A 27,534-nucleotide genomic window follows, 5' to 3' on the forward strand; every position below is an offset into this window, starting at 1 on the left:
TCCTGCCCTTCCCTGCCCCTGTAAAGTTCATTTTCAGCATAGTATTTCATACATCTCATTGTTACAATGGGTCAACCAATATTCTTATTGTTATTTCCCTTCCCCTCCCCAAATTAGAAAATGTATATACTGGAATCAAACACTGAAAACAGAGGTTATGCCATGGGGGAAGAACATAAAAGAAACAAAAAAAAATCACACGGTACATTATAAGTACACTAAAAACAACAGTAAGAAAGATAAAACCTCTTGTGTCTCTATCTTGGGGTTCATTTCACTTAACATCATCTTAAATGGCTATACGGACATAGCTTTTGACCTTTTCTACTTGTCATAGATATATACCAGTTATTGAAAATAAGAAAAACCATGGGAACTATGTTTCTTTGGTCCTGGCTTACTTCACCTAATATAATTTTTTCGAAGTCTTTCCATTTCCTAACAAATGTGCACCCCCCCCATTTTAATTCCAGTTTGTTATATACTTGGATGATTCTATGTCTTTATAGAACACAGTATTTAAATACACATGTGAAGGCAAGGTAAGCAGTTTCAAAGATCCTCAGTTTAACAGTCCATGGACTATACTGCACACTTTTAAATAGAATAAGTTACTTGATTTGATAAAAGTCTCATCTTTCTATGTTTCTTTGAATGATAACTAATCAGATAACAGAGAAGCAAGCAGCATACAAATCCCTATAAAAGTTTTCATAATGGCCCAAGTGAATGCATACAGTACTTTTTGGTTTAGAATTCATTATTCCAGCCAATGATTTGAGTCATTTGATATTCAAAGTACTGTTAGGTAAAACATGCTGAACATTTTCTTGAATTACTCAAACACATTTGTAATAAGCAGCAGCTCTATCATACTAACACACAGCACATTTCCATTTATGTTTGACCATGTTCATAGTCAATTAATTACATTCTGAAACATATTGATTCTGTTATTCTTTATATGGTAATATATTTGGAGATATTTTTAGTAAAATCAACACATGGATTCATGTCCACAATAAACAAAATTAATTAAACAGATTGTAGTTCCTTATGAATTTTGTAAAAATAAATAAAATACACAATCAGTATAATAAATATCAGGTATAACTTCACATGACTGAATATAGTAAAATGACATTTTGTATTAAATGATAAATTATTATCTGTGATATTCATTAAATTCTTTAGCCAACAAATTCAAGTATGAAGAGCATTCTTGATGAAATTGTGAATTCTAACAGTAAACAATTTCAGTGCACCTGTAATTGGAGGCATGACGAAGTCTGGTCATCCAATTCTTTTAATTGTATCTATGACATTTTGCCTGTACAGGTCACTTGATTTATGCAAAACATGCCAAATGCAATGAGAATCATTTCATTTTAACAAAACTCATTTCATTTTAACATGACTCTAATTCATTTTTTTCTTTTTGAAATTGAACTATTATGCACTCATTGTTAGTCATTTTCATTTCTAGGATCATATAGTTAAGATGTATTTGCTAGCTCTACTCTTGTTTAAAGTTTCTATGATGTCCTCTCCTAAGTCTTCTCAAGATTTGGTATCTTTTTTGATCTTCAATAATTCTAATGTAACACAATTCCAGTTGGTATTTTCTGAAAAACTCTGTTGCATTCAGAGTAATACATCCAAAATCCAAACTGGATTTTCATAGAGTATCTCATCAGTTGAAGAGAAGATTTAGGTGGGAATACTGTTGTTAATATTTATTTATAAGTATGGCACTCTAAGCTCCTACCTCAGAAACTATGCCTCATATTTACATTTCTTGATAACAATTTTTGTGTGCCATCAAATGAGTCCTTAATTCATCATCTTTATCTCTTGTTTTCCTATTCAAGAAACAGAAATTAAATCTGAGATTTGCATCCTGCATACTCTACTGAGAATATCTTCCGCCTTTGGTTCTTATAATTCATCTATTTATGCAGACCACTTCACTGATTTAGAAGAAGATCTGCAACGTTATGACTCTTAAGTTGTTTTATATTTTCTTGACTTTCTACTTTTTCCAATTGTGTCTTGTTAAAATCTTATCTCTGTGAAAAAAATGTTATCAAAATGTCTGCATCTTCAGGAAGTTTTCCAGTTAGTTATATTTATCTACCTAGTAGTGTGCTTTTGAATTTTCTGTGATACATTTTCCTTCTCTGCTGTTGCATTGTATATTAAATTATTTGATTAAGTGAACTTTCTAGAACCTTGAAAAATAAAATTGTATTTTCTATAAATATTATCAAAATATTTGCTTGGCATATTATCATTATATTGCTTTCATATTTATTAGAACTCTACACCAGTGTAATGATTAGGTATTTTCTATAAACCTATGGAATGTATATGGTCAAATAATAATAATAATGTCTTTTAAGAAAGCTTCAATTTTCTTGAAATATCTTCTAGAACTATTGAGATTCACCTAAGAGTAAATTTAAACTTAGCAAAATTGAATACATTTCATTAATTTAAGCTGCCTGTAAACCTCTTTGTGGGGAGGGTTCTTAACAACTCTCTTCTGTCACTTTTTAAATTCTGCATGAACTGAACTCAATCTCTCCCGAACAAAGAGAAGAAAATGCTGGACATGCACTGATGTTGATGCAAACAATTGCACCTGGAGAGACAGTTGTGCTTTCTACAAATCTAGAGACATTTCTCTATAAGAAAATAGGAATATAGTCAAAGGGCTTATTTCTGTAATCCTAGCTACTCAAGAGGCAGAGATCAAGAGGCTTATGGAGTGAAACCAGACCAAGTAAAACAATTGAGAGATCCCCAGCTCCACCAATAAAAAGCTGGGCATGATGGTACAAACTTGTTATCTCAGCCATGTAAGAATTATAAATAAGAGGGTCATGGTTCAGGTTGTCCAGGTCATAAATGAGAGATTCGTTGTCAAAAATACTAAAAAGTAAAAGGATAGTGGACATGGTTCAAAGGATAAAGCACCTGCCAAACAAGTGGAAGACTCTTATTTCAAATCCCAGGAGAAGAAAAAGAAAATAGGCTCATACATATGGCTTTCTGAATTGTTTGTAGGTAAAATGATGTGGACTTAGTACATAAGCATTTTTTAAAGTAATACATTGGACAATGGGCAAAGTTCAATCTATCAGTATTACACAATGTATTACTTTCTCAAATCAATACTTCAAGAAAGATAAATTTAAGATGATAGTTTTTTAACATTATAAGTATACCAATACAAAGTTTATATGCTTAATTGAAATGCTGATATCTAAATAACTAAGATAAAAAGTTATAAACATTTAAAAGTTGAGTCAAATATCTATTTTACTCTTCAGGATACTACTTAGAACAGAATCATAGACAATTTGTAGCATGAAAAGAATATAGTTATGAAACCTAACAGTTACGTATTACTATTTTTCATGAGTCAGGAATTTTTGAAGTTTTCTTTAAACATGGTTATCAGTTTGATATTTTGAACATGCTTTTAAAGCTAGATCCTTCTGTCTTTAACCTTACTTTCTAGAAAAGGGAACTAAGGCACAAAATAGCCTGCTTAAATAGAAGGTCTTAACAAAGGTTAAATTTGGACTACATTTTAGTGATCTTTTGTTCTATACTGTGCTACCTTCTAAAGCATCAAATTCATCTTGAAAGGGGTGTGGACTAATCTTTGCACTAACTTGACCTATTGTGACCCTTCCTGAAATTGGCATATAACTCACATTAATTTCCCTGAATAAATTGGCCCTTTCAGAGCATCCCAAGATGGTAACTCTGCTTCCCCCCCAGTTCTCTTTGCCTCCAAGAGGAAGAGAGAATCTCTGAACAGTGACAATGCAAAGATTTAGTAGCTATGACTCCACCAAGAGAGGGCTCTTTAGAAGGTATGGAAAGGGGAAATGGCTCAGATGGTCTTCCTTAAAGCAATGCTAATTCAGGCTGTTGAATTTAGGCTTCCTTTCATTTAAGGTGAATGCAAAAGAACAAGAAAAGCTTACATGAGTAGGAACAGCAGGAGAGATTTAATTCTCTTCCATTCTGGAGGTAGGATGTTCTGATGCATTAAAAAGCCAGTTGGAAGAAAAATGTCCCTGGGGTGAATGGCTGGTGATTATGAATCACAGGTATGAGAGTTGAAGAGGCCTTATTAAGCTTTCCCATGGACCTTATTACTTTTCTGCCTCTGGTGAGCTCTGACCTACTCTGCCTCTTTAATTTTAAATAACTTCTGGTATATGACTTTCTCCTGAGTTATCCCTATCCCACCCAACTACTTAAAATCTCCACCTGACATTCAAGCTGTTTCACTTTGGTCAGGTTCATTGCATTTGCGTAGTTATTAACCTGTTGTCAAACTGAAAGCATTTTTTCCCCTGTTGTAATGTACTTACACTCTTCAAATAGCAATGGAACTGTTTTTTTTCTTTTATTATGATGACATAAAAGCAGAGAAATGATCGTTTGAATGTCAAAGATTTCAACTATATAAAAGGTGTCTGTCACAGTCAATAGATGTAAACACTTCCTGCCCTTTCATCTCACTTCTCTATCCAACTTTGGAAAAGACCTCCTTTGTACACTGTAGGAAAAATAATGATTAGATTACTTGACTGTTTCAGGTTATCTTTAGAGGTCTAGGGTGATGATCATTTAAGGGAATGAGCATACTAATTCATGAACGTGGGTGTCAAGCTCTGGGAAATAGTTTACTCAAAAGAAGATTAATTATGTAGGAGAATAATTGCTTTTGATCTTATGCAATCAGTCTCTATAAAATCAGGGCACATTTTTATTCATAGGTCTATATACTGCTAACTAATTTTGCATTAACAAAGAATATCAGTTGACTATTAATAACTAATAATAATTATTGTCTTTCCTTCTTACTATATCTGCAGCTCTCCATCATCTTTCCATTATTTCTGCTGGTGATTTTTCCCCCCTATGATCTTTTTGTTCTGCAGAAAGCCTTGTAATGACCTAGCTACCTTCTAAAGCATCAAAAACATTTTTGCCTTTCACCAGTTCTTCCCTGCCTCCCAGCCAGGGTAAATCTTACCACTTCTGTACTCCAAAACCTCAGCTAGCCCCTTCAAACACTCAGAAAACCAGTCAGAGGAGAGGCATTGTTGTCTAGATTTTCCTTACTCCACGCCAGGAACACTGCCATCCTGGCTTTTCTTTAGTCAAGTTAAATACACTCCTTTTAGACTCTTTGCATCTTCTTTCCTCTGCCTGAAACAATTTGGATGACTAATTCCTTTAATTCCAAAAAAATTGGATACATATATCCCTTTTCCAGTGACATCAAGACTAATTAGCACATACCATCCTGATTTTCCTTCTATCATCTTGGACAATTCATATATGACTTTTCATGCATTTTATTTGTCTTTACTTGGATAGAATATGTGATTTATGAAAGCAAAAAGAGTGTAGTTTATTTGACTACAAATGTCCTCTGAGTGTTTGAGATAGGGTCTGGTTCATAACAAATTCTGTAAACAAACCAAAAGAAGGAAAACCACTTCCGTAAATGAAGAAATAAAAGAACAAATGAAAAAGTACTTTAGTTATGACAATACAAATTGATGAGAATAGTCATTTTTTAGTAAAGATATTTTGAACAAGTGGAAATAATGAGATGGACCATGTTTTATTATTCTTTGGATGGTATTATCTACAAATACTAGGTTAGATACATTTCTCTCTTGAAGATAATGGCTCAATGCTTCATAACTATTTTAGTCATAGTTAACATTAAATCAACCATTTACTTTTTCAGGTCATAAAAATGAAAATATTTATTTGTGTAACAGAAGTACTCATTAACAATAAATTTCAAAGCACGTGTGCTTCAATTTTTTATGTTACATTCTATGCCATTTAGTCAACAAGTTATTCAGATATTATTTAGAGTCAGAGTCAGAGACATAGATTTATATATTCAAAATGTTGATCAGCTTTAGGTATTGTCAATGCCATTGGACTTGTAAGATAAAAAAAGACTAGTTTCTTCTTTCTGAAAGGAATACTTAAGTAAGAAGAAATCAATTAATAATATAAGTCCTTCAGATATATTTAAGAAAGGAACACCAGAGAAGAATGGAAGATTTCAAATTATAGGTTCTGACAGACCTTGTAGAAATATATGTGATCTGTGTCCTTGATATCTAGAATTATGTCTTGTTAATTGCATCTTTTAATATGTAATTATAATTGCATAGTATTTGCATCAGTAATTATGAACAAGTCCCATTTGAGGATGATATAAATGCACAAATTTCTACTGTGTTCTTTCTGTGATCTTCCTCATTTGAAGACCCCCTTTCTTTCACATTTAAGACTTGGTTCAGTAATTATATTTGGTAATTACATTGGTGTTTGCTTCTAGGTCTCTCAGGAGCCTCATCTTCTGATGCTTCTTTAAGAAGCAAATGAGAACAGTCATTTTTTATTGTCTCCAATGTTAATGTTTTGACTTGCAATCAAATTCTAGTATCTCATTCTATGAAAAAATGTACTTACACATCATAGTTCTTCCTTTAGAAGACTCTAAACACCAGTTTATCATTTATTATATAGATTCTCAGAAGTAAGCCTGTCCTATCTCAAAAAATAATGATATTATATATTGAGAAATCTGAGGAATAGTTTTTAAAGGAGATATCTGAACTAAAACTTCCTCAATGTTTCCAGGTACCATATCCATTTTCAAAAACTGTGTTTCTATGCACTAGCAATGAAAAATCAGATAGTGGCATGAAGGCAAAGCAAAACAATACTTAGGGAAGCTCATTGTCTTGTTTAAGTCCACATGCAACTAAATGGTGAATCCATACAAACATCTTAGCCTTCTTGTTTGTACTGTTCATAACACTCTTTTCAATATCTCATGAATGATTACAGAACAAAAGAATATATTTTTTCCTAAATATGTATTGACTAGCCTATTTGAAATCATTTTTATTTAAATGTATTCATTAATTCATTACCAAAAAGAAAATCTGAAAATATATTTTATTCATTTAACAGGACCCTCAACTACAGAACAACGGACCCCAGTGTCCTTCTGAGTCATGAATTAAATACCACTGTACCTGAATTATTGCCAAAAGTGTGGTCAAAATTTGGACCAGTAGTAGGAGGAAAAGTGACTCCTTGAATCCTTTCCCATTCATTATCATCATTTAAATCCTGGATCCAGTAACAAAAGCCATCCTCAAAATGACAATTAATCTTCTCATAATCTGTGAAATACAAATATAAAAAAATCCCATTAAATTTACTCTACAATGCAGAAGTTTGATTACATTGAAAACAGTCTAACTTTTTCTACTTATAACCGAATGTTAATCTTAACTCTTTTTCATTTCAAATAGTTAAAATTCATTTTTGGCTTCCAACTGTGTTAAACTAATGTGTTTCTTATTTCAGCAAACACAAGCTTTCATTATTTTTCTATTTTAGCTCCATTGGTCTACTCACAAATTTTGTTACATATTTTCTGTCTTCCATTGTTATTAAAGTTATTACTTTCGCCATCATTAAACATATAGGGAAATTCTCCAATTTTATAATAACAATTTTTACTATATTATTCATGTGAAAATTTAACTTAATTTTCATCATCTATTTTTAAATTGGTTATTTGATTTCAATTAAGAATGTGAACTGTTTTCTAATTTATTGCTTCTTTCTAGAGTGAGCTAGAGAGATACACATAAGCAATACTTAGTAAAGAACTTGAAAACTAAAAATTTTGTTATACTATTTTAAAAATTACGTTAAGATATTAAGGCACCTGGAAGAATAAATAAATAATACTTACTATTAAGTTTACTGCTGTTAAATGTAGTATATGTTGCACTAAAGCCAATATAGTCATTTTCATCAGATTGTATAACAAAGGTAGCAGTAATGTGGTTGGAAAATATTCTAATTATGCCAGGATCAGTTTCCCAAAGTGAAGCTATAAAGGAAAATGAATGGCTATTATAGGTCAATATCTATTCATCATCCATCTACTAATTTCAATTTATTGAACAACCTATTACTCTGTCTGACTCCACTCAGTTAGAATTCATTACTCTTAAGATTAATTCATTTTAATTAAAATAGCTCTCTTCTAAGTATTAGAAAGCCTCAGATTACTGTATATATGTGTGATTTTTCAGTGTGTATTTTCATTTTAACCACTAGGTACATGCACTGTACACAGAAGAAAAAGAAAAAAGATGGCTTATCTCACTGAAAAATGTCTTCTAAGAAAAAAAAATTAAGCAATTATAAGACTAAAGGTTACTTTTACTCTATCATGTGTGTTCTATCAGGAAATTAACAGGGTTACAATAGTAGAAAGAAATGTGTGTTTCTTTGGCTCTTTACTCATATATCTGTAGGACCTCCAATAACAGTAGTGACTTAATGATTGCTTCTATACATTTTATATTGATTTCATCACTACCCTAACAATGCTAAGTTATCTAATGGATACATTTACATATTTGATCCTCAAGCAATGATACAATGTTTGGGATATAAAATCTTTTATATGATATCCAATAAATGTAATTGTTCTTTGATATTTGTTTTTATAAAATTAACATTCTCAAAGGGGTACTACAGCTCTAAGAAGGATAAAACTGGTTAGTAGAGGCCAAAGGCTTAATTTGTAAAAACATAAAGGCCCACATATATAGGCAATTACAAAATTCATGAAATATTAAAATGATATAGCGAACAATAGGGAAAAGGTAGTAAAATTGTTCTTAGTAGTAATTATAGTGAAATGGGATTTATGAAGAATGTTTATTTCACCTATTTTAAACATCAATTAGAAGAGGGTCATATAAAATAATATTGTTATGAAGTATACATAGAATACTTATTTCCTGATTTACATAGAAGTTTTTCTTTTTCCATTCAGTAACTTAAAATTTAAGTTCATCTTCAGTTCAAATATAAAAGGCCACCTATCTCACTCCAAATATCTCCCTCCCATATATTTTACTTTAATAAACAGACCACTTATTGATTCAAACTTACCTCTTAGAATTTTGCTTGGTCCTACTCCTTCATAAATATTTAACACATCTGAATAATATGTATTAAAAGAGTCAAAGCTCAGTTGAATGGAAAGTCCTTGCTTTACACTAAATTGAAAGGATGTAAAGGGGAAAAAAAAAACCATGAAACACTTGTTAATGCACTTAATACATTATAGAGTTTGAGGGATGTTACCTGTATATTAAAGACAATAATATGAGATCTACTTCCTTAAAACATTGTATAAGTATTCAATTCAATATATTAATTAACAGCATTGTATGACATAGCTCCAGAATTTATGCATCTAATACTAGTGAAATTGAATAGTCATTAAGCAAAAATTTCTCATTTTCTTCTTCCTTCACTCCCTGGATCCAACATCCATGTCACTTCTTTGAGTCTGACAAGTTAAGTCACTTTACATAAATAAAATCATGCAAAATTTACCACGTATGACTTGCTAACTTCATTTAATATAATGTTTTTGTATTCAGTGTTCTATTATTGATATGAATTCCTTTCTTAATGGGAAGAAAGAATGTTGCACTGCATATATATGTATATATATGTATATATATATATGTATATATATATACACAATATATATTAGAATTTTTAAATGTCTTCCACTAATGAATATTCACCTCTTGCATATTGTGAATAATTCTGATATGAACTGTGGATTATACATATCATTTTGACATCCTAATGTCTACTTTTTGATAAATACTCAAAACTAGGACTGCTGGGTTCTATATTTTCAAGAAATTGCATGGGGGGCTGGGAAGGTGGCTCAGTGGTAGAGCACATGCCTTTCATGCATGAGGCTCTGGGTTCGATTCCTCAGCACCACATAAGCAAAAAGAAAAAAAAGCTGGAAGTGGCGCTGTGGCTCAAGTGGTAGAGTGCTAGCCTTGAGCTGAAGAGTTGAGGGACAGTGCCCAGGCCCAGAGTTCAGGCCCCACGACCAGACCTCCCCCGGCAAAAAAAAAGAAATTGCATGGTGTTTGCATAGCAATAACATCTTGTTACTTTCTTACTAACCAGGTACAGGGTTCTAATTTCTTTGCATTCTTACCAACACTTGTTACTTTGATTTTTGTTGCAATGGGCCATCAAAAAGTTTGAGGTAATGTTTCATGTACTATTTATATTTTCCTAACGATTTTAGAAAGTGAGTATTTCTTTTTTCATGTTTTCTTTTTAACTTCTATGCCTTTGGAAAAATGTTCATTAAAATCTTTCTTTGTATAAACCAGTGTTGGGGATTGAACTCAGGGCCTGGACTTCTTGCTTGGCTTTTTCGCTCAATGCTGGTACTCTACCACTTGAGCATACCTCCAGTTACAGGTTTTTGCAGTTAACTGGTGATAAGGGTCTCATGGATTTTTCTTCTTGGACTACCTTTGAAACATGATCCTTAGATCTCAGTCTCCTGAATAGCTAGAAATACAAACATGAGGCATCAGCACTAGGCTTACTAAAATTTTCACGTTTTCTATTCAGTTGTATAAACGGCTTACATATTTATTTATTTACCCACAGTAGATATTTGATTAGCAAATATTTTCTCTTATTACTCACACTGCTTTTTCACTCTATTGATTTTATTCAGCGGTGTGTAGAACATTATAGTTTGATGTAGTTCTCCTTATGCTATTCATATTGTATCCAAGAAATCATTACTAAGAGAAATGTTGAAAAAAATTTCTTTGATGTTTTCTTGGGTTTCTTTATTATTTTAGGTTTCGCAGTGAAATTTTTAATTCATTCTGGGTAAATTTTTATGAAAATTTTGAGACAAGATTCTGATCGTATTCTTTTTCATTCTTTACTTTTAACCTTCATTTTGTTGCATTCTTTTCGGGTTTTCTCAACAACGTTTAGTGGATAAATTATTCTTTTCTTTTTGTCTTGCTCTGATGGTGTAGCTGGAGAACACTAGAACACACTTGCAGAACTTTCATCTGAGCCCACTGTTCTGTCATTGCTGTTTTGATTATTGTAGCTTCATAATACATTTTGAGACTCGGAAATGTGAAATCTCTCACTTTGTTCTTCAATATCACGATCATTTGGGTTACTCAGGTTTCTCTATGGCTGCATATGAATTTAAGTATTTCTTTTATTTTAAAAACATGCCAGGTGGGCCTTGACCTGCATGTAATGTTGAGTGGTAGGGACATCTAAATAGCATTAATTTCCCTAATCTATGTACATTTTTTTCTGACCCTGATCATGTTCTGCATATCTTACTATTTCATCACCTTGCCAATTATACCTTGTCTGCCTCTAATATAAGGATTAAATTTACTTATGCTTTTACCCCTCAGAGTTTGTAGAGACTATTACATTTAAAAAAAGTTATCTATGAAACTTCCAGTATGTGTGTAGAAAGAATGTAGGACAATTTATCAGAAGATGTGAAGTTGACTGTGATTTTAAGGAGCTCACAACTTTGAGATCCTTTAATTAAGAAAGTAGTCCTGGGAGCTTCTGTTGTCATGGTCTATATTCATAGGTGTGGGTATATCCATAAGACTTTGGTCAATAAAGGAGAAACAGGCTTCTCATCCCTGCCTGAAAAAGAGAGAACAAAACTATTGATGGCAGCTGGATTATTTTTGTTCAGCCTCTAACGTCAGCTCAGGGAAAGTGGAATTAGCTTGTTTTTAAGACATATAGGAAATCCAGCGTGAAAGGTGAAGAGACAAGAGGCTGAAGAAATAAAGGGGAAAAGGAATGAGTTCTGCTGTTTTAAGTACAGTTCTAATATCTCTAGGCAAGAAAGTAGCGATTTTGCCTAATAAGGCTTTCGAGTTATAAGACCCATGAGCCTTTGCATCCAGAGGCTTCTGCCTATTCCTAATAGATAGCTGGGCATGGAAGAGAGAGAGACACCTGTGTGATGTTTTCTGCTTTCTAGTGACTCAGGAAAGGAATAAACCTGTGGATTTATATATATATATATATATATATATATATATATAATTTATTGTTATTATTAAGGTGCCATACAAAAAAGTTACCATTTCAAAATTCAAATAACGAGTACATTTCTCTTTTAGACAATGTCACCCCTTCCTTTGCGTTCCCCAGTTTCCCTCTCTGAACCCTACTCATAAGTTGCATAATTCATTTTCCACAGTGTCTCCTTGATACCATGATTATAATCCTCTGGTTTTAGAGTACAAGACTTTGTTTCCTTTTGAATTTTTAAAAGGTATGGATACTTTGCTAAATTTAATGTATGCAGTTCATAATTTTGCACTATTAGTTAGTATTTTATAGCATACCTTTATTGAGTACTTAATGTGTTCTAAACAGTTGGTATTTTTATTACATTTTATAATTACTTTGAACTCTATAGTTAGAGATGCTGAACTCTATAAAGGCAGAAACTTTGGGTCAAAGAGGCTTTTCATTTGTGAGGAATCATGTATTTGAATCCGAAAAAGCTAGGTTTGAGTCTTCAAAGTTGTCTCTCATATCCATATGCTTAAAACATTGGTGCTATACCAACTATAATCATAATGTCAAGTGTAGGTCACTCTAACCCCAAATACAGTTTAATTACATATTAAACATTTTGCTCTGTTTTAATTTAATCATTGTCTTTTCACTTGCTTTGGTCAACACTGAGCACAAACTATATCAAATAAAGCATTTCTAATATAGAAACCAGTTTTGGGGAAGAAAAGTTAGATTCTTTGGCTAATAAAATTATAATTTCACCACAAAGTAGAATATTTGCTTGAAGAAAATATTATAGAAAAATTCTTTAGATAACTAAAAAGGCATCAAAAATAATAATAAATTGAAAAATGAAGTTTGCTTCAGAGCCTAGTAAGATGACATTATTTATTAGACAAAATATTATACATTATATATAAATGAATGATATAGCTTGTGGTAGGGTCAGGAGGGAGAAAATGTGGAATCAGGAAGGAAAGTGGTTTTGTTAAGAAGCATTGCACACATATTCAGTCTTAGGGAATTATAACTCTTTTATACAAGTACATAATAATCACAATATAAAATAAATTTTTAAAAAAGATTAAAGATGGGACTAATGTTTTGGAAAGTTTGTCAGTTTGTTACCTTAGAGCTAATGAAAAAAATAATAATTTTTAAATATACTATTCAATATGGTATATCTTTATATCAGGATAGACTTTAAGCCTGAAGACTAGGGCATCGAAATGGGCATCTTACCGTATGATCCACTGGCAAATGATACTTGATGATGTAGCTAGTGGTGGGTAATGCACAGCCTGGAAAGACCCTGAAGATCCAGTCAGCAAAAATCTGCCATCACAAGCTGTGGCTGCAGAAAAAGTCCAGTTAGAAGGAATCCTGAGATTTAGGGAGCTTAAGTAATTACCACAAAAAAATCTCCCAGTTTTTAAGCAAGAATTCAAATCTAAGCATTCTTTCAGATCTTACTGTGCCATATTTCCTAATAATGCAGTAGAGGAGTTAACAAGAGATGACACCATTCACTCTGAGCAGGTAAGCAGAAGAGTGGGAGAGGCTGTAAATGAACACTGGAGCAGGGAGCTTTATAATGCCCCACCTGTGCCCATGATGTGAAAATAGGATATAGGTCACATAGCTCTCCATAAGAATAAGCAGAAAGTTAAATATTGTATGTATATATATAATAAGTTAGAACAAACAAGACAAGGCTAAGAATTTGCATATATTAACCTGAGCATAGTATTTGCAAGGGAGAATTCAAATGGCTTAGTTCCTTCAAAAAATGAACTCACAATACAACCAAATGGCACTTGAAAGTTGGGATTGAGATCAGAAGTAGTAGGGTAGAGAAGAGTGGCCAGTGGCTCAAGCCTGTAAATCTAGCTACTTAGGAGTCTGAGATCTGAGGATCAAAGTTAAAAGCCAGCTCGGCTGGGAAAGTCCATGAGACTCCTGTGGCCAATAAACCCTGAAAACTAGAAGTGGCATTGTGCTCAAATGGTAGAGTGCTAGCGTTGAGCTGAGGAGCTAAGGGACAGCGCCCAAGCCCATAGTTCAAGCCCCACAACCGACCCCTCCCCACCAAATACATACTTAAATATACTATTTAATTATAAGTTAGAGAATAATTTACAAAATAACAAAACTGATGAATTTTCAAAACAATTCTTCTAACCTATTTACTACATACATAAATGTAGTTTCTAAAAAGACATTCTGGAATATTCTTTAGTTGGAAAGTTTGGAAAGAGATGGTGTGAAGGATTTGGGGTAGAAGTAGATGGCAGAAAGGGAACTCGTTTCCTGACTGTAAAGTTATAGCCAGTACACAGTCATATCTCTTGAATGACAATATAGATGCTAAATAGAAAAGGTGATAAATGTAGGTGAAACACGACTAAGATTATTATGCCAGTCTGTTCAGGCTTAAAATGTGTAACACAAGAATTAGTATTTGTGGGGACTCAAGATTATTACTATGCAGACTTTTTAGTGTTTTCTAGCACAGCATTAAAAACAACATTCTGACTAGGAGACAAAGGAATTTGTCCATACCAACCATTCCACAGCATGTTGTGAAATGTTTCTGTATCTGAAGGGCCTGAATTCTAAGCAAGATTCACCCATAGCTCCCTCTGCTGGTTCACTGTTTACTGTCTGTTCAGCACACTGAATTCTCTAGATACACAAATCAAAACTTCCCACCAGCAGCAGGTCTGTTAGGCACACACATTTGAGACATGCAAATGAAGAGGACACTTGCCAACTGAAAGATAACCCTGTACCTTGGCCTAAAGGCTGTGAGTCAGCATCTTTTCTCTTTATAGGTCAGCTAAAAAGTGAATTTTCTTGCTGATGCTATTCTAATCAGAAGAGAAAAACAATTTAAAGAAATCTTGTTTTAGCTATAGTCAGCTATATGTTATTCAAATTTAAATATCCAAACACTAAAAATAGGAAGCCATGAGAGGAAGTCAACATTAATGCACTCTATTAATAACATAACCAGAATTAGACCTCACAGCTGGAGCAAAGTAAATAAATAGGAGAGATCAAAGGTCAATTAAATGTGCTGTATGGATCATTCTGTGAATATAGATTGGTAAGTAAAATCTTTGAGGTAGAAATTTTCTTACCAAAAGTTTAGGTTTTAGGCTTTTAAGCTCATTACTATGAATGATTAACATGAATTACTTAAAATTTACAAAAAGAAAACCCCTTGTATTCTTACACTTTCATTGGATAATAATAATGTATGTGAGTTTTTCATTATCTTTTCTCACAAAGGACTTAAAATATTTCCCACAAACAGATCCAGTACTAACTTTAAAGTAAGACAATGAAAAAGATAGAGAATAAAGCCCAGAATAAAGATAATAGAATAAAGAAAATGGAAAATGAGGGCAAATAGGCTTAAGAGAGCAAGTGACATGAACTGCTTGGTGCTAGTGAAGTTTAAAGCATAAGGTAAGTCATGGTGTAATTTGATATATGCATTTAAAACAGATGTAGTAATTTAATTCATCTGTAATGTGGAAACATATTGCTCAGAAAAATAAACCTTTCCTTTCCTTTCTTTTCCTTTCCTTTCCTTTCTTCTCCTTTCCTTTCCTTTCCTTTCCTTTCCTTTCCATTTATTGTGCTAGACCTAAGGCTTGAATTCAGGCCCTGGGCTTGGTCCCTGAGCCTATTGCTCAAAGCTAGTCTCTGTCATATGAGTCACAGCTAGACTTCTAGTTCTTTGATAGTGAATTGGAAATAAGTTTCTCTCTGATTTTCTTGCCTAGATTTGTTTTAAACTGTAGTCCTCTGATCTCAGCCTCCTGAGTAGTTAAGATTACAGGAACAAGTCACCAGAGCCCAGCTAATTCTTTGTTTTGAAATGTATTTTGAGATAAAATGATGATCCTTATATAACATTTATGACTAATTTTTTATTTACATAGATATTTCCTTATGAAATTTTAGAAATTCATAGTATAGAGACAAAATAATAGCTATGTCAAAATTTCTGATTCTTCTAATGAATTTTTTCCTGCATTTCCAATTATCATATTGCCTTAGTGCTATGTTTCTTACTTGGCTACATATTGTTATTTTTGAAACTGCAATCAGCACATCTTTGTTACCTCATGATGGCACACTTGTATCATGTTCTTTCTGCAAGGAGTTAAGAAAATGCCTGAAAACCATAACATAAAAGATCACTTTGTTCCTCTGTGAGTAACTTCGTTATATAAAATAGATTAGAAATATTCCATAGTCTGCACTTTCTTCCAATATATTCTGAGTGCACTTCAGAGTAAGTAGTTAAACTTTGTGGGTTTGAATTATATCCAAGAACATTTGAATCAGGAGTGCTGAGTGGAGGTCTCTTTAGGAAAGAAGGCTTCTGTTGAGTTGCTACTGGGAAGTGGACCAACTGCCCATCTTACAAAATTTGCACTGAGTGGATAGATTGTGCTTTAAATGTTGACTCTTATTGGAACTTTCATTTTCATTGTACATCACACGGAAAACTGTATTGAATAATAGAAGGGGAAGGGGAGCAAACAATGACTTCAGTACTTACCATTTCAGGCATAGTCAATTTTTAAATGGATTATAAACCACACCCCCTAAATGTGCAACTCATGCTTTCTGCTAAGTTTTTTTCAAGAGGAATTATAGGCTACACTTACCCAAATTGTTCTCCCCATTGCTTCCTAATCTGCATTTATAATTCTGTGGTAATCATGCTTAGCTACCTTAGACACAGAAATAAATTATACAGCTACTGATTTCTAGTAAATGTTTCTAAATGGATCCCAGTTACAAATGAAGAAATAAACAAAAAGAAAACATATATAAAGTATATAATCATGCTTGATTGCATACAATTCACTGTTGAGGTGTTTAATTTAAAAAAAATATTGCACTTCAAAGCCAGCCCTGCAGGAAAGCCTGTGAGACTCTTAACTCTAATGAAACACAGAAAAAGCCAGAATTGGCTCTGTGGCTCAAGTAGTAGAGCACTATCCTTGAGTAAAATGGAACTTATTGCTGTAATCCTAGCCCCCAAACAGTAACACTCTCCACAGGAATTACAAGCACTGCCAATCAGAGAATACATTGTCATCAAATGAAATTCTGTAACATTAATCAGCATGTCCAATACTATGTAATAAAATTTAGGTCCGTAGTATAAGCAGCTCTGAGAGATTGTATTTAATGATCCATGTGGCTAGGAGGAAAGCTTATCCTTCAGTAGTTTCTGCTAGCTGAGATCTTGGTGCACCTGTGTGCATGTTGAACTTTGAGTGGAGAAAGGGAGCTTGGGAGTGACCTTACCACAGAGTTCCTTATCTTCATCAGCACCATCTGGGCAGTTTATCTCTCCATCACAAAATAAGTTGATGGCTATACACTTTGGAACATCAGCACCACAAGGCCTTGAACCAGCTGGGCACTCGATAGAGACATTTCCTTAAAACCAAAAAAACATTTAAGTTGTAAGCGTCTTTCCTAGTAGACGACTGGTAAGGTCTGAATATTTGTTTTGTGTTGTTTGTTTATTAGGTCCTTACAAGAATGTACTTTAATTTCCAATACAAATATTTACTTCAGTTGATGAATCATTCATTGTTAAGCTTATATAGGATTTTAAATTTTGAAAAAAAAAACACCTTGTATCTCTTCATAGATCTTCACTGTAAATGTTTACTTTATCTTAACTTTGATAAATTACTACCATAGGTTACACATTTTGTTCCTACTATTTGTAGCTCCTAGCATTGTTGTGGTATATGGGGCAATTTATTAGCAATCGCATCGTATTTTCTATGGCAGCTAGTAGCCAGTTTCATCTAGTCACAATTTATTGTTTGAAAATAAAGTAACTTCAGCAGAGACATGTATTGTGAAGAGTCAACTATGCCAGAGAAAGTCATTTTAAAGTAAGATAAAGCACTTAAAATTCTAAGTGCATTTAAGTGCTTTGGAGCAGTGGAGAAATACAATGGCTATTCCTGTCCTTCATCTCTTTTTTGATTCCTGACATACAGGTTCTTAGAAGATTCCATCCAAATACTCCCTGCAAGGTTCTCTGTCATACTCTGCCAGGACCTGATCAATTTTCAATTATCTTATCTTTCAACTATCCAATTGTACATATGTAGATATAGCAAAGCACCAAGAAGCATAACTTACTTCTACAAATCTCTTTAGACATTTTACTTTTGTGTTGGAATTAGCATATATTTGTAGCTCAAGATGGTTTCATAGTAATGCTTCCATATTCACTCATAGTATACTTTGAACAAATCCATCTCCTCTGACTCAGAAACTTAAAGAGTAATTAAAAATAAGACACACTTTTAGATGTTCACAAGATAGGACACTTTCTGTTTTGCAGAGCTATGGGAGAACTTAGTATTTTTTTTTCTGTGACTAGAATAATAATGGCTTAAAGGGTTTAAATTTTTTTTAACTCAATAGCATTTTTTTTCTTTATCTTAAAGCCAGAACTGTACTGCCATCTGCTGGGTTTTTTAAAAAAATATTCTGAAATTTATGCTCCCCAAATTAGTTAGAAAAAAGTAAAGTATTTGTATCAATGACTCTACCAAGAATACAGCTGATTAAAAATATTTATAGACAGCATTGCTTCATATATGGACAACTAAATTAGATGCTGATAACCGGGTCTCCTTCAAATGAGTAACCATTTGAGAATTCTTGGAACACAGAACTCCTAAAATAAGACATAAAGATCTGAATTAGTCTCAAGTGGCAGAATATCCTCATTCAGCTGACTAAAAATTAATGATGAAAATGCTACTTAATAAATTCAAATGTATATTGCAATTGTTGATATGTATGATCTATTCATCCAGAGGTGCTAATCACTGAGTTTTAATCCAGAAAATGTATAATATTTGATAGGATTTCATCAGTGCTTAATAAATAGATGAGTAACAGCATTCTACTTGACTGCCTTAGTTTAACAGTAGCTAATAAAATTCTATGTATTCAGCACTTGAAAGACGAGGCTTAGGGACTTACCCAGGAAAATGCATAATTTTTGAGTGTCCGAATGCTTCTCATGAGAGCTTTGCCTCCTCATGCTTCAGCTCTTTCTCTTGTCTAATAATGCCAACAGCACATCAAGGGATAAAACTATGGGTCCTTTGGTCTCACAAATAGTGATTTATTCTCTTCACAAATATTTATGGTCAACTTATTTGTATTGTGCCATTTTAAGAGATGGTGATAAAAAGATGTGTAAGGCACTATGCTTATGGAGTTAACTATTTTCTTAATAGGTTAAAAAAGTGTTATGGGAGCACCATAGGTTAGATAATTCATTTCCATCTGAGGTAGGGATTTAAATAATACTCCTAAAGTAAGTCTTCTTTCAGCTCGATTTTGAAGGATGCCCATAAGTGCCACATAGGAGAAAGTATATGAAGTGTTTGTGACAGAGTGACAGGAACACTTCAATACATGGAACATGCACAAGATGAACATATCTGCATGGAAGGGAGTTTGGTGCCAGGTTTGTGAGGACCCTCCATTTTTGGCAAATGTTAGAAACAATTTTACTATACCCAATGACATTGAAAATTTTCCTGTATGAATGTGATAAGACATATATAAGATATGTCTTATAAAAGCAATTTCTGGACACCTGTGGAGAATCATGTGATGAATTTAGAATAGATCAATAGAGAAGCTAGTTAATATTCCAGATAAAAACAGATGCAGGCTGATTTCCTCACTGATGGTCCATGGAATGAATTATCATTATACAGAAGTGAAGAGTTTCAGTGATCCAATGTAGCCCTGATCAAGACCAGAGAAGGCAGGAAAATGGGAGCAAAGTGATGGGAAGTTGAACTACTGCTGCTTTTTAGTCACAATGGCGTTTATAGGCTGAAAAGAGTTGAGGTGACCTCAAACATTAACCCTCTTTGCTTCTCATGAGTAGCTGGAATTACATGTATGTACCACAAAGTCCAGCACCATAGCTGTATTTCTAAAAAGAGAAAAGATTAAGAAATAATGAATTTTAGCCCAATAAATGTACAGAAAGAGAGTAATATCTGGGTTAGCTTGTTAGAGGCTTAGAATATTAGACACTGTTAATTTTAGTGTAAAAAAAACTTTTACATATTTTTATATCTGTTTGGTATTTTTCTTCAAGCTAATTGATTTTTTGCCTATTATGAAAGCACACAATAAATCAGTATTATCTTGATAAAAAGATTTAACAATCTATTTATAGTTTATCAGGAGAGATTCATGGTAAACTCAAATGTGGTTACCAAAGAGTAATGTAAAGTCAAACCAATGTCTAGTGATGTGGGATGGGGAACTTTCTGGAAATATTTTGTACCAAACCTGTGCAGGCTTTATGGGAGATAAAAAGTCTAAAATCCAGTGTTTAATATCTTATCACTGACAAGCAATGTCATACATAAGAGAACAAATTAAAAATGATATTTTGGAAATCTTAGGTATTTATTTTCTCTTTCCTTCAAGTGGGGATAATAGCACTTGGTGATCAAAACTATTTGGGAAAAATTAACCTCAAGATTCTAGAAGCTTCCTTGTATTGCAGGCAGACCCCGGATGTCTGCCTTAGAGACCAATTTCATTTCGCCACACTGTACTGGAAAATTGATAGCTCCTTCTAAAAATTCTCATTTACTTTGATAGAACAAATGAAGTCTTATTAGCAAGACTATTACATTTCAATCCAAATGAAATTACAGTGGCAAGCTTCTTTTGCAGTCCTGATATCCTGTCAGTAGGAGTGTCTTAAATTAGAAGAGATGGCTTAGCAATATATAAACAGTTTCCTCCAATGCCCCATCACAGTACATTTGTTAGTAGATAAAGTCCCTGCTTGTCAGTCCTGGTACAATTAAACTAAGGGTCATAATTCTTCCTTAGGTTCTTTTGGTCTAACAATATGTTCTTCAGAAACAGCCAATTACTCTTTCTTCCATCTCCAAACTCTTCCACATAGTCGAATTGCAGCAAGATTGCATTTTGTATGAAATGGAGAAAGCCTATGACAGCGAAACTTCTGTGTTTTCTGCAATCCTTGTTTGCCCAGTCAGCAACAAAGGGCTGGAACAAGCTACAGACTAGAAACCCTTCAGGCATATGAGCAATTGCCCCAAACGGCCCCTCCTGGCACTTGGCAGCAGCCAAGAAATCAATCTGTATAATGCGACCTTAGCTTCTACCTCTCTCCTCCGGCATTCCAGTGGGTTAGTAAAACTTTACAATAATTGGCAACAAAGGCATCTGAACAACAGAACACAATCCTCATGGACTTTGTACCTGTTATCACATAAAAATACTCTTCGGCAGAATTTATAGTAGAACGGATGCCAGGTATATGATGCATGCGTTTGTTGATTTTTCTCAAACTCTATCTTCCAGGCATATAAAAATGAGTATAAACTTAACATCCCTGAAAGGCATATTCATAATAAATTACTGCTTGGAAACTGCAGTTTTCAAGTTTAATTGCCTCATTCCCCTCTATAAATCTACAGTATCTTACTGCATTCAGAGGGATAAATGAGAGACATATAATTCAGGACTCATGTAGAACTTGGATTTAGCTAAAACAGGACTATGATACCTTTCATCTTCTTACCTTGAGAACTCTTTGAGAATCGATTATAGTTAATTCAGTATATTCTCCAATAGCAGGGAATGCTGAGAAACTAATACTTTTTAGTTTAATTAATTGATTTGATTTAAATAAGCAATACAAAATATGGTCATCATCTTAAACTTACTCAATTCCTTTTTTAAGCAGCATGTTATTATTTTTGATATTTTACTTTTATGATTCGGATTCCTATTATTTGTTAGAAGTTAGTAGTGATTAATGTTCATACATTATGTCTTTCCTGTGTGCTGACCAGAATTCGTATTATCTTTTAATTCTCAGTCTTTTAATTCTCAGTCACTGTCTTGGACATATATATTAATCTTGATTTTCCCCATCGTTAATATACAGTTCAAAGACACCAAACAGCTTGCTAAACGTTTGTGCAGGGATTTGTAAAAAGAAGAAATGGGAGGGTTTACTCATGCCTTGTCAATGATAGAGAATTTTATGCTACCTTTATTTTTTTCTCTAAAGCTTGCCAAGGCCAGTGTGCTCGATTTATGCTATACCACCAATTGATGGAATTAGTCACTATCAATCCTTAAAGGATTTTTTTGAAAATGTATTAAAGATACTGTAAGAAATTTTTTATATTGGAGAAGGATGTGTAGGTTCAATGAGCTTTTTAGTGTGTTAAGGTTCTCTGTGGATGTATTTCAATACAGGTCAGTTAGGGTTCCTCCTGCCCTGTAGACATCTGTGGGCTTTAGAGTTGTGAGGAATTGCTTCATAAAGCATTTTGATCAATGATTCACGTAACTGCTTTGAATCACACCATCCTGTCTTTCACAGGAATCATTCCGTCTTACAAAGAGGGGGCATGTACTGTGTGCTGTACATTTTAGCACTATACAAATAGGATTGCAGTAGTAGCCATGTATACGTGGTTTCATTTTCTAGGTTTTTCAGAAACACTTGGTAACTATGTCCTGAACATTTGAAATAGAAAACTCCAGAAAAAAAAATCCCCGTGTTTTAAATTGCATGTCATGGTAAGAAGTATGCTGCCATGTTGCGCCTGGCCACTCCACGTCAGGAGAGCTGTGATTTGTCCTTCTCCATGTGTCCGTGGTACCTGTAGCATCACTTGAGACTCGACTCCATTACCAAACTATTTCAGTATTACTGTAGTTGTGGTCAAGTGACTTCCTTTTTTTTTTTTTTTGTTGACCCTGGGAATTGAATCCAGAGTCTAATGGTGGGCACTATTCTATTTCAACCATGTTCCCATCCCAAGTAACTCTTCAATATTGGTCTCCAAACACAAGAGTACTGATACTAGCAACTTCAGTATGCCAAAGAGAGATTGTAAAGTGCTTTTTAAAAATATTATAAAAGAAGTTATAGATTTCTCATAAGTTTGTATATATGAGAATACATATATATATATATATATGCCTCCTCATTTACAATAAATTTATACCCTGATCAACCTATCATTACTTACAAATACTTTAAGTCAAAATGCATTCATTATACCTAATATCCCAATATTATAGTTTAACTCAACCAAATATGCTCAGAACATTGACATAAGCCTACAGTTAGGAGACATCTAACACAACCCCATTTTATAATAATATGTTAGATATTTTGTAAATAGATTGTATTGAAAATAAAAAAAACTAATAATTACATAGATATATTTTCATACCACCATAAGGTAAAAAAGCTTGTACTACCTAACATTTCAGGAATCTCCACTGGAATCTGTCCCTCATGAATTTGGGCACCATTGTATTATTGTTGGGAGTTTATTGAAGGTCTCAACAGTGCTGCCTGGCTGAGTTTGCTTGACAGGTTTCGGGTGACATATAGGCTATTTAACACAAAGATTAAATCAAGACCAGAGAAAGCATTTTAGTTGACTGGCAGATAGACAAAAACATGTAGGACAAATTACTAGAAGTTCAGAGAAATTGGCACATCAAAGATATTTAATGGGAGCTGGCACAAGTGAACACCTAGTTACAGAAATGTTGACTGAATGAACCCAGACCTAGTTTGGCAGTGGTTTTGTCAACAGTAGCTCCTTAGCAAGAGAGAGTAATCATATCTCACATAAACAAAGCGAATAACAGAAAGAACAAAATCTTTTATATCTGATGATGTTGAATCATTGTCAGAAAACATTTTGGCACTATTGATGGCATTTTGAAAATTTGAATATAACCATGATTCTAAAACTCAGAGGGCTAGAATGAAGTAACATAACCTAGGCATTAACCCATAACATAATTTCACTTTTAGTAAATATGAGCCTCGATACCCTAGAGAATATTGATAGTATTGAACTTCTGTGCTCTCAGATGATTTTTAAGGAGCCTAAAATAAAACGTGAATGAAGAATTTTAAAACATGGAAAATCGCATTATTGAAACTTACCTGGAGTTGCTAGTGGATGGCTGGTTGTCAACTTAACTGTGAAGACAGCAAAATGAAACTCACTGAAATCTACTGAATAATACAACCAAATTCATTCAAAATTGTTGAATATTATGGATAGCAAGGATGGAGAAAGTGAAGGGAAAGTCATGGAGGGGGCCCAAACTGATTAAAGAACCATTTGCGTCTGTGAAATCCCACACCAAGGCTATATCTGAACCCAGCACTCACTCAAAAATAAATGAAAGACTGCAATGTAAAACAGGTCCTGTCTTTGATTTGGTAGTAGAGGGAGGAGGGAGGAAGAATGGAGAAGTTGAAAGAGGGAAAAGATGGTGAAAATACCTTTTGCACCTGTGCAAAATGGAATAATTATCTCCTTGAGATGGTTTGGGGAAGGGACCAAAGGGAGAAAAGTGAGAGCGAAGGAAGAATGATTCTGATTTAAGGTATATTGAACACAAATATAGACATGTCAAAATGAAACCCCTGGAACAACTAGCTGATGCTTAAAATGTGGAAACAAGTAAAAACTAAAGAGGCAAAATAGGAAGAAGATCAAGAGTTACCTGGAGTTGCAGGGGGATGGTTGGTTATTGGCCTGTCTGTAAGAATAAATAATATTAAAACAATGATTTCATACTTTAAAGATTTTCTTGGGAAATTATTACTTTCTATTTAATATTTTTACCTATTTTTAACTATGTTACCTATTTTTTATTTATTTTTATTTTAAAGATATTGTACAGAGGGGTTACAGTTACATGAGCTAGGTAATGAGTCCATTTCCTATTGAGCATTGTTACGCCCTCCTTTATTTTTCCCCTATCATCTTTTATGTTACCTATTTTTAAGATATTGTGAATTATTGTAATGTGTGTGTATAGTGCTTTGTCTAACACAGATTATTTGTAACTAGATTTAAAAAGTAAGCCTTCTGTTTGCTTTTAATTTTTTACAATTTCATTTTCAATTAATAAATAATTGTGAGTACTTAATTGTGTGTCACATGATGTTTTGATGCATGTTTTTAAATTGGAATGATTAAATCTAATAAGCCTAACAGTTCACATATTTATTAACCACTGATTTTATTTATAACCAATGTAAAATAAAGGTTTTAAAATGTTTTACTTCAACTTTTATTTTCTAAATAGAGAAGATATCATATATGACCATTAAGTTAATCTTCAGACTCATGGATTTTATAATGGCTTTGAATGTAAAGTCTCTAGGAGATGGGAAGGGAAGAGATGGTAGGGGAAAAACAAAGGAGGAGGTAACAATGCTCGACAGGAAATGTACTCATTATCTTACTCATGTAGCTGTAACCCTTCTGTACAGTATTTTTATAATAAATAAAAATAGAAGCATAAAAATAAAAAAAGAAGCATTGTAAGTAGAAGTATGTGGTATGCTTAGACCTTGGCCACTATCAGAAGGAATAACTTTTTATTCATGAGAATAACACTTGATAGTTTGGGACAGTTTGGGACCTTAGATATGTCACAGAATCCTGCTTCATTTTTTTTTTTTACTGGTCTTGGGGCTAGAATTCAGGGCCTGGGAGCTTTCCCTAAGCTTTTGTATTCAAGGCTAGCACTCTACCACTAGAAATACATCTCCAAGCTGGGTGCCAGTGGCTCATACCTGTAATCCTAGCTATTTGGGAGGCTGAGATCTGAGGATCATGGTTCAAAGCCAGCCTGTTCCTGAGCCAGGAATGTTCCTGAGACTCTTATCTCCAACAAACCACTAGAAAACTGGAAGTGGCACTGTGGCTTAAGTGGTAGAGCACTCGCCTTGAGCTGAAGAGCTGAGGGATAATGCCTAAGCCCAGAGTTCAAGCCCCACGACTGACCAAAAAAAAAAAAAAAAAAGAAAAGAAAAAGAAATACATCTCCATTTCCAGTTTTTGGTGGTTAATTGGATATAAAAGTTTTATGGGTTGTGTTTCAAATTGTGATTCTCAGATCTCAGTCTCCTGAGGAGGTAGGATTACAGGCATTAGCCACTGGCACACAGCATTCTTTATATATTTTAAGTTGGTAAATATATCACTTTCACAAAGAGTCAGTATCAACACCATGATTAAATGTTCACAATATATATTACCTAGATTAGGTGGATGTTTTAAAAAAAAGCTTTTCAAACATAATATTATAGTGTTTGAAAATATGGTCACAATGATTGATTCTAAAAATATTATCTTGGTTATTTCATAACTGTTTGAAATTTAAAATAATTATACTTGAAGTTGCTATTCAGGATGACACCAGAAATATTTGGAAAACTGTCTATATCCATAATTCCTGTGATGTTGAATTTTAGAGGGATGAAAGGACATAACAATTAATTTTTATCATTGTCAGAAACAGGATTGGTATTTGTATTTTCCTATTGCAGAAACATTTTACATACAAGGTAACTTAGGCAAATTCTAAAAATATTGGATAAATTTTGAAGGAGAACTCTTTGAGTAGTGGTGAAGGATTGATGACACCTAGTGAAGTCCTAAGTATTAGTAAACTTTGAAGTTAGAGAGATCCAGTGACGAGACATTGACATTGAGCTTTGCATTCTCCTTTCCAGAGACTGCAGTACAATTTTGTTGTTGTTGTTGGTGGTGGTGGTGGTGATGGTGGTGGTGATTGTGGGTCTTGAACTCGGCCTGGGCGCTGTCCCTCAGCTCTTCAGCTCAAGGAAAACACTCTACCACTTGAGCCACAGCACCACTTCTGGTTTTATGGTGGTTAATTGGAAATAAGAGTCTCACAGACTTTCCTGCCCAGGCAGGCTTTGAACCACCATCCTCAGATCTCAGCCTCCTGAGTAGCTAGGATTACAGGCGTGAGCCACTGGTGCCTGGCTAATACATTTTGAATGTCATCATTAGAAAAGCTTTTGGACACTTTCTCATTCCTAGTGATCTTACAAATGCCATCAATTCACCTATACGGCCATATGTCTGAGTCATATTTTGAGATGCTACGCATGCATGTACTCCTTCTGCCTGAAAAATAAAAATTAGAAATACAAGAGTAGTAATGAAATTAGAACTGCATATCCTGGGCTTATGTAATTATATAGTCTGTGATATTATTAGCTTATTATATTTTTCCTAAGCAACTATCTGATTTTTGTATTTAAATATAGAGACCATCAGAAAGCAGAACAGAAATAAAGCAAATCTGATCTTAGTAGGAAGCTTAATGATCACCATGTAATAACTGTAATAAAATCAGTGTAATACATGTAGTAAGAAATGCTGTAAATACTGACCTGTAGTTGTTGTAGGGATTATAGTAGGGAAGTTCCCCGAAGATTCTAGAATAATGTAAAATTGAATTAACACTGGTTTTAAAGGATGCTACAAAACATTGGGTTCAGCTAGAATGTTTGTTCAAAGGGCCTGTTTGACTTTTGATATACTAGGTTTG

The 27,534-nt window shown here is 33.6% G+C and overlaps 1 protein-coding gene across 1 annotated transcript in view; it reads right to left on the reverse strand.

The window, feature by feature from the left end:
- The window catches only part of Tmprss15 (transmembrane protease, serine 15), a 92,380-nt gene that overhangs the window by 51,687 nt on the left and 13,159 nt on the right, over positions 1 to 27,534 (reverse strand). Inside the window, exons 5-10 of the mRNA XM_013031018.1 lie at positions 24,095 to 24,130; positions 17,365 to 17,499; positions 13,270 to 13,381; positions 9,052 to 9,158; positions 7,835 to 7,975; positions 7,104 to 7,253 (exon numbers count right to left, since the gene is read on the reverse strand). Of these exons, the coding sequence (XP_012886472.1) occupies positions 7,104 to 7,253; positions 7,835 to 7,975; positions 9,052 to 9,158; positions 13,270 to 13,381; positions 17,365 to 17,499; positions 24,095 to 24,130 (681 nt within the window). The remainder of the gene's footprint in view (positions 1 to 7,103; positions 7,254 to 7,834; positions 7,976 to 9,051; positions 9,159 to 13,269; positions 13,382 to 17,364; positions 17,500 to 24,094; positions 24,131 to 27,534) is intronic.

This window comes from Dipodomys ordii, unplaced genomic scaffold, assembly GCF_000151885.1.
Source record: "Dipodomys ordii isolate 6190 unplaced genomic scaffold, Dord_2.0 Scaffold136, whole genome shotgun sequence".
Lineage (NCBI taxonomy): Eukaryota > Metazoa > Chordata > Mammalia > Rodentia > Heteromyidae > Dipodomys > Dipodomys ordii.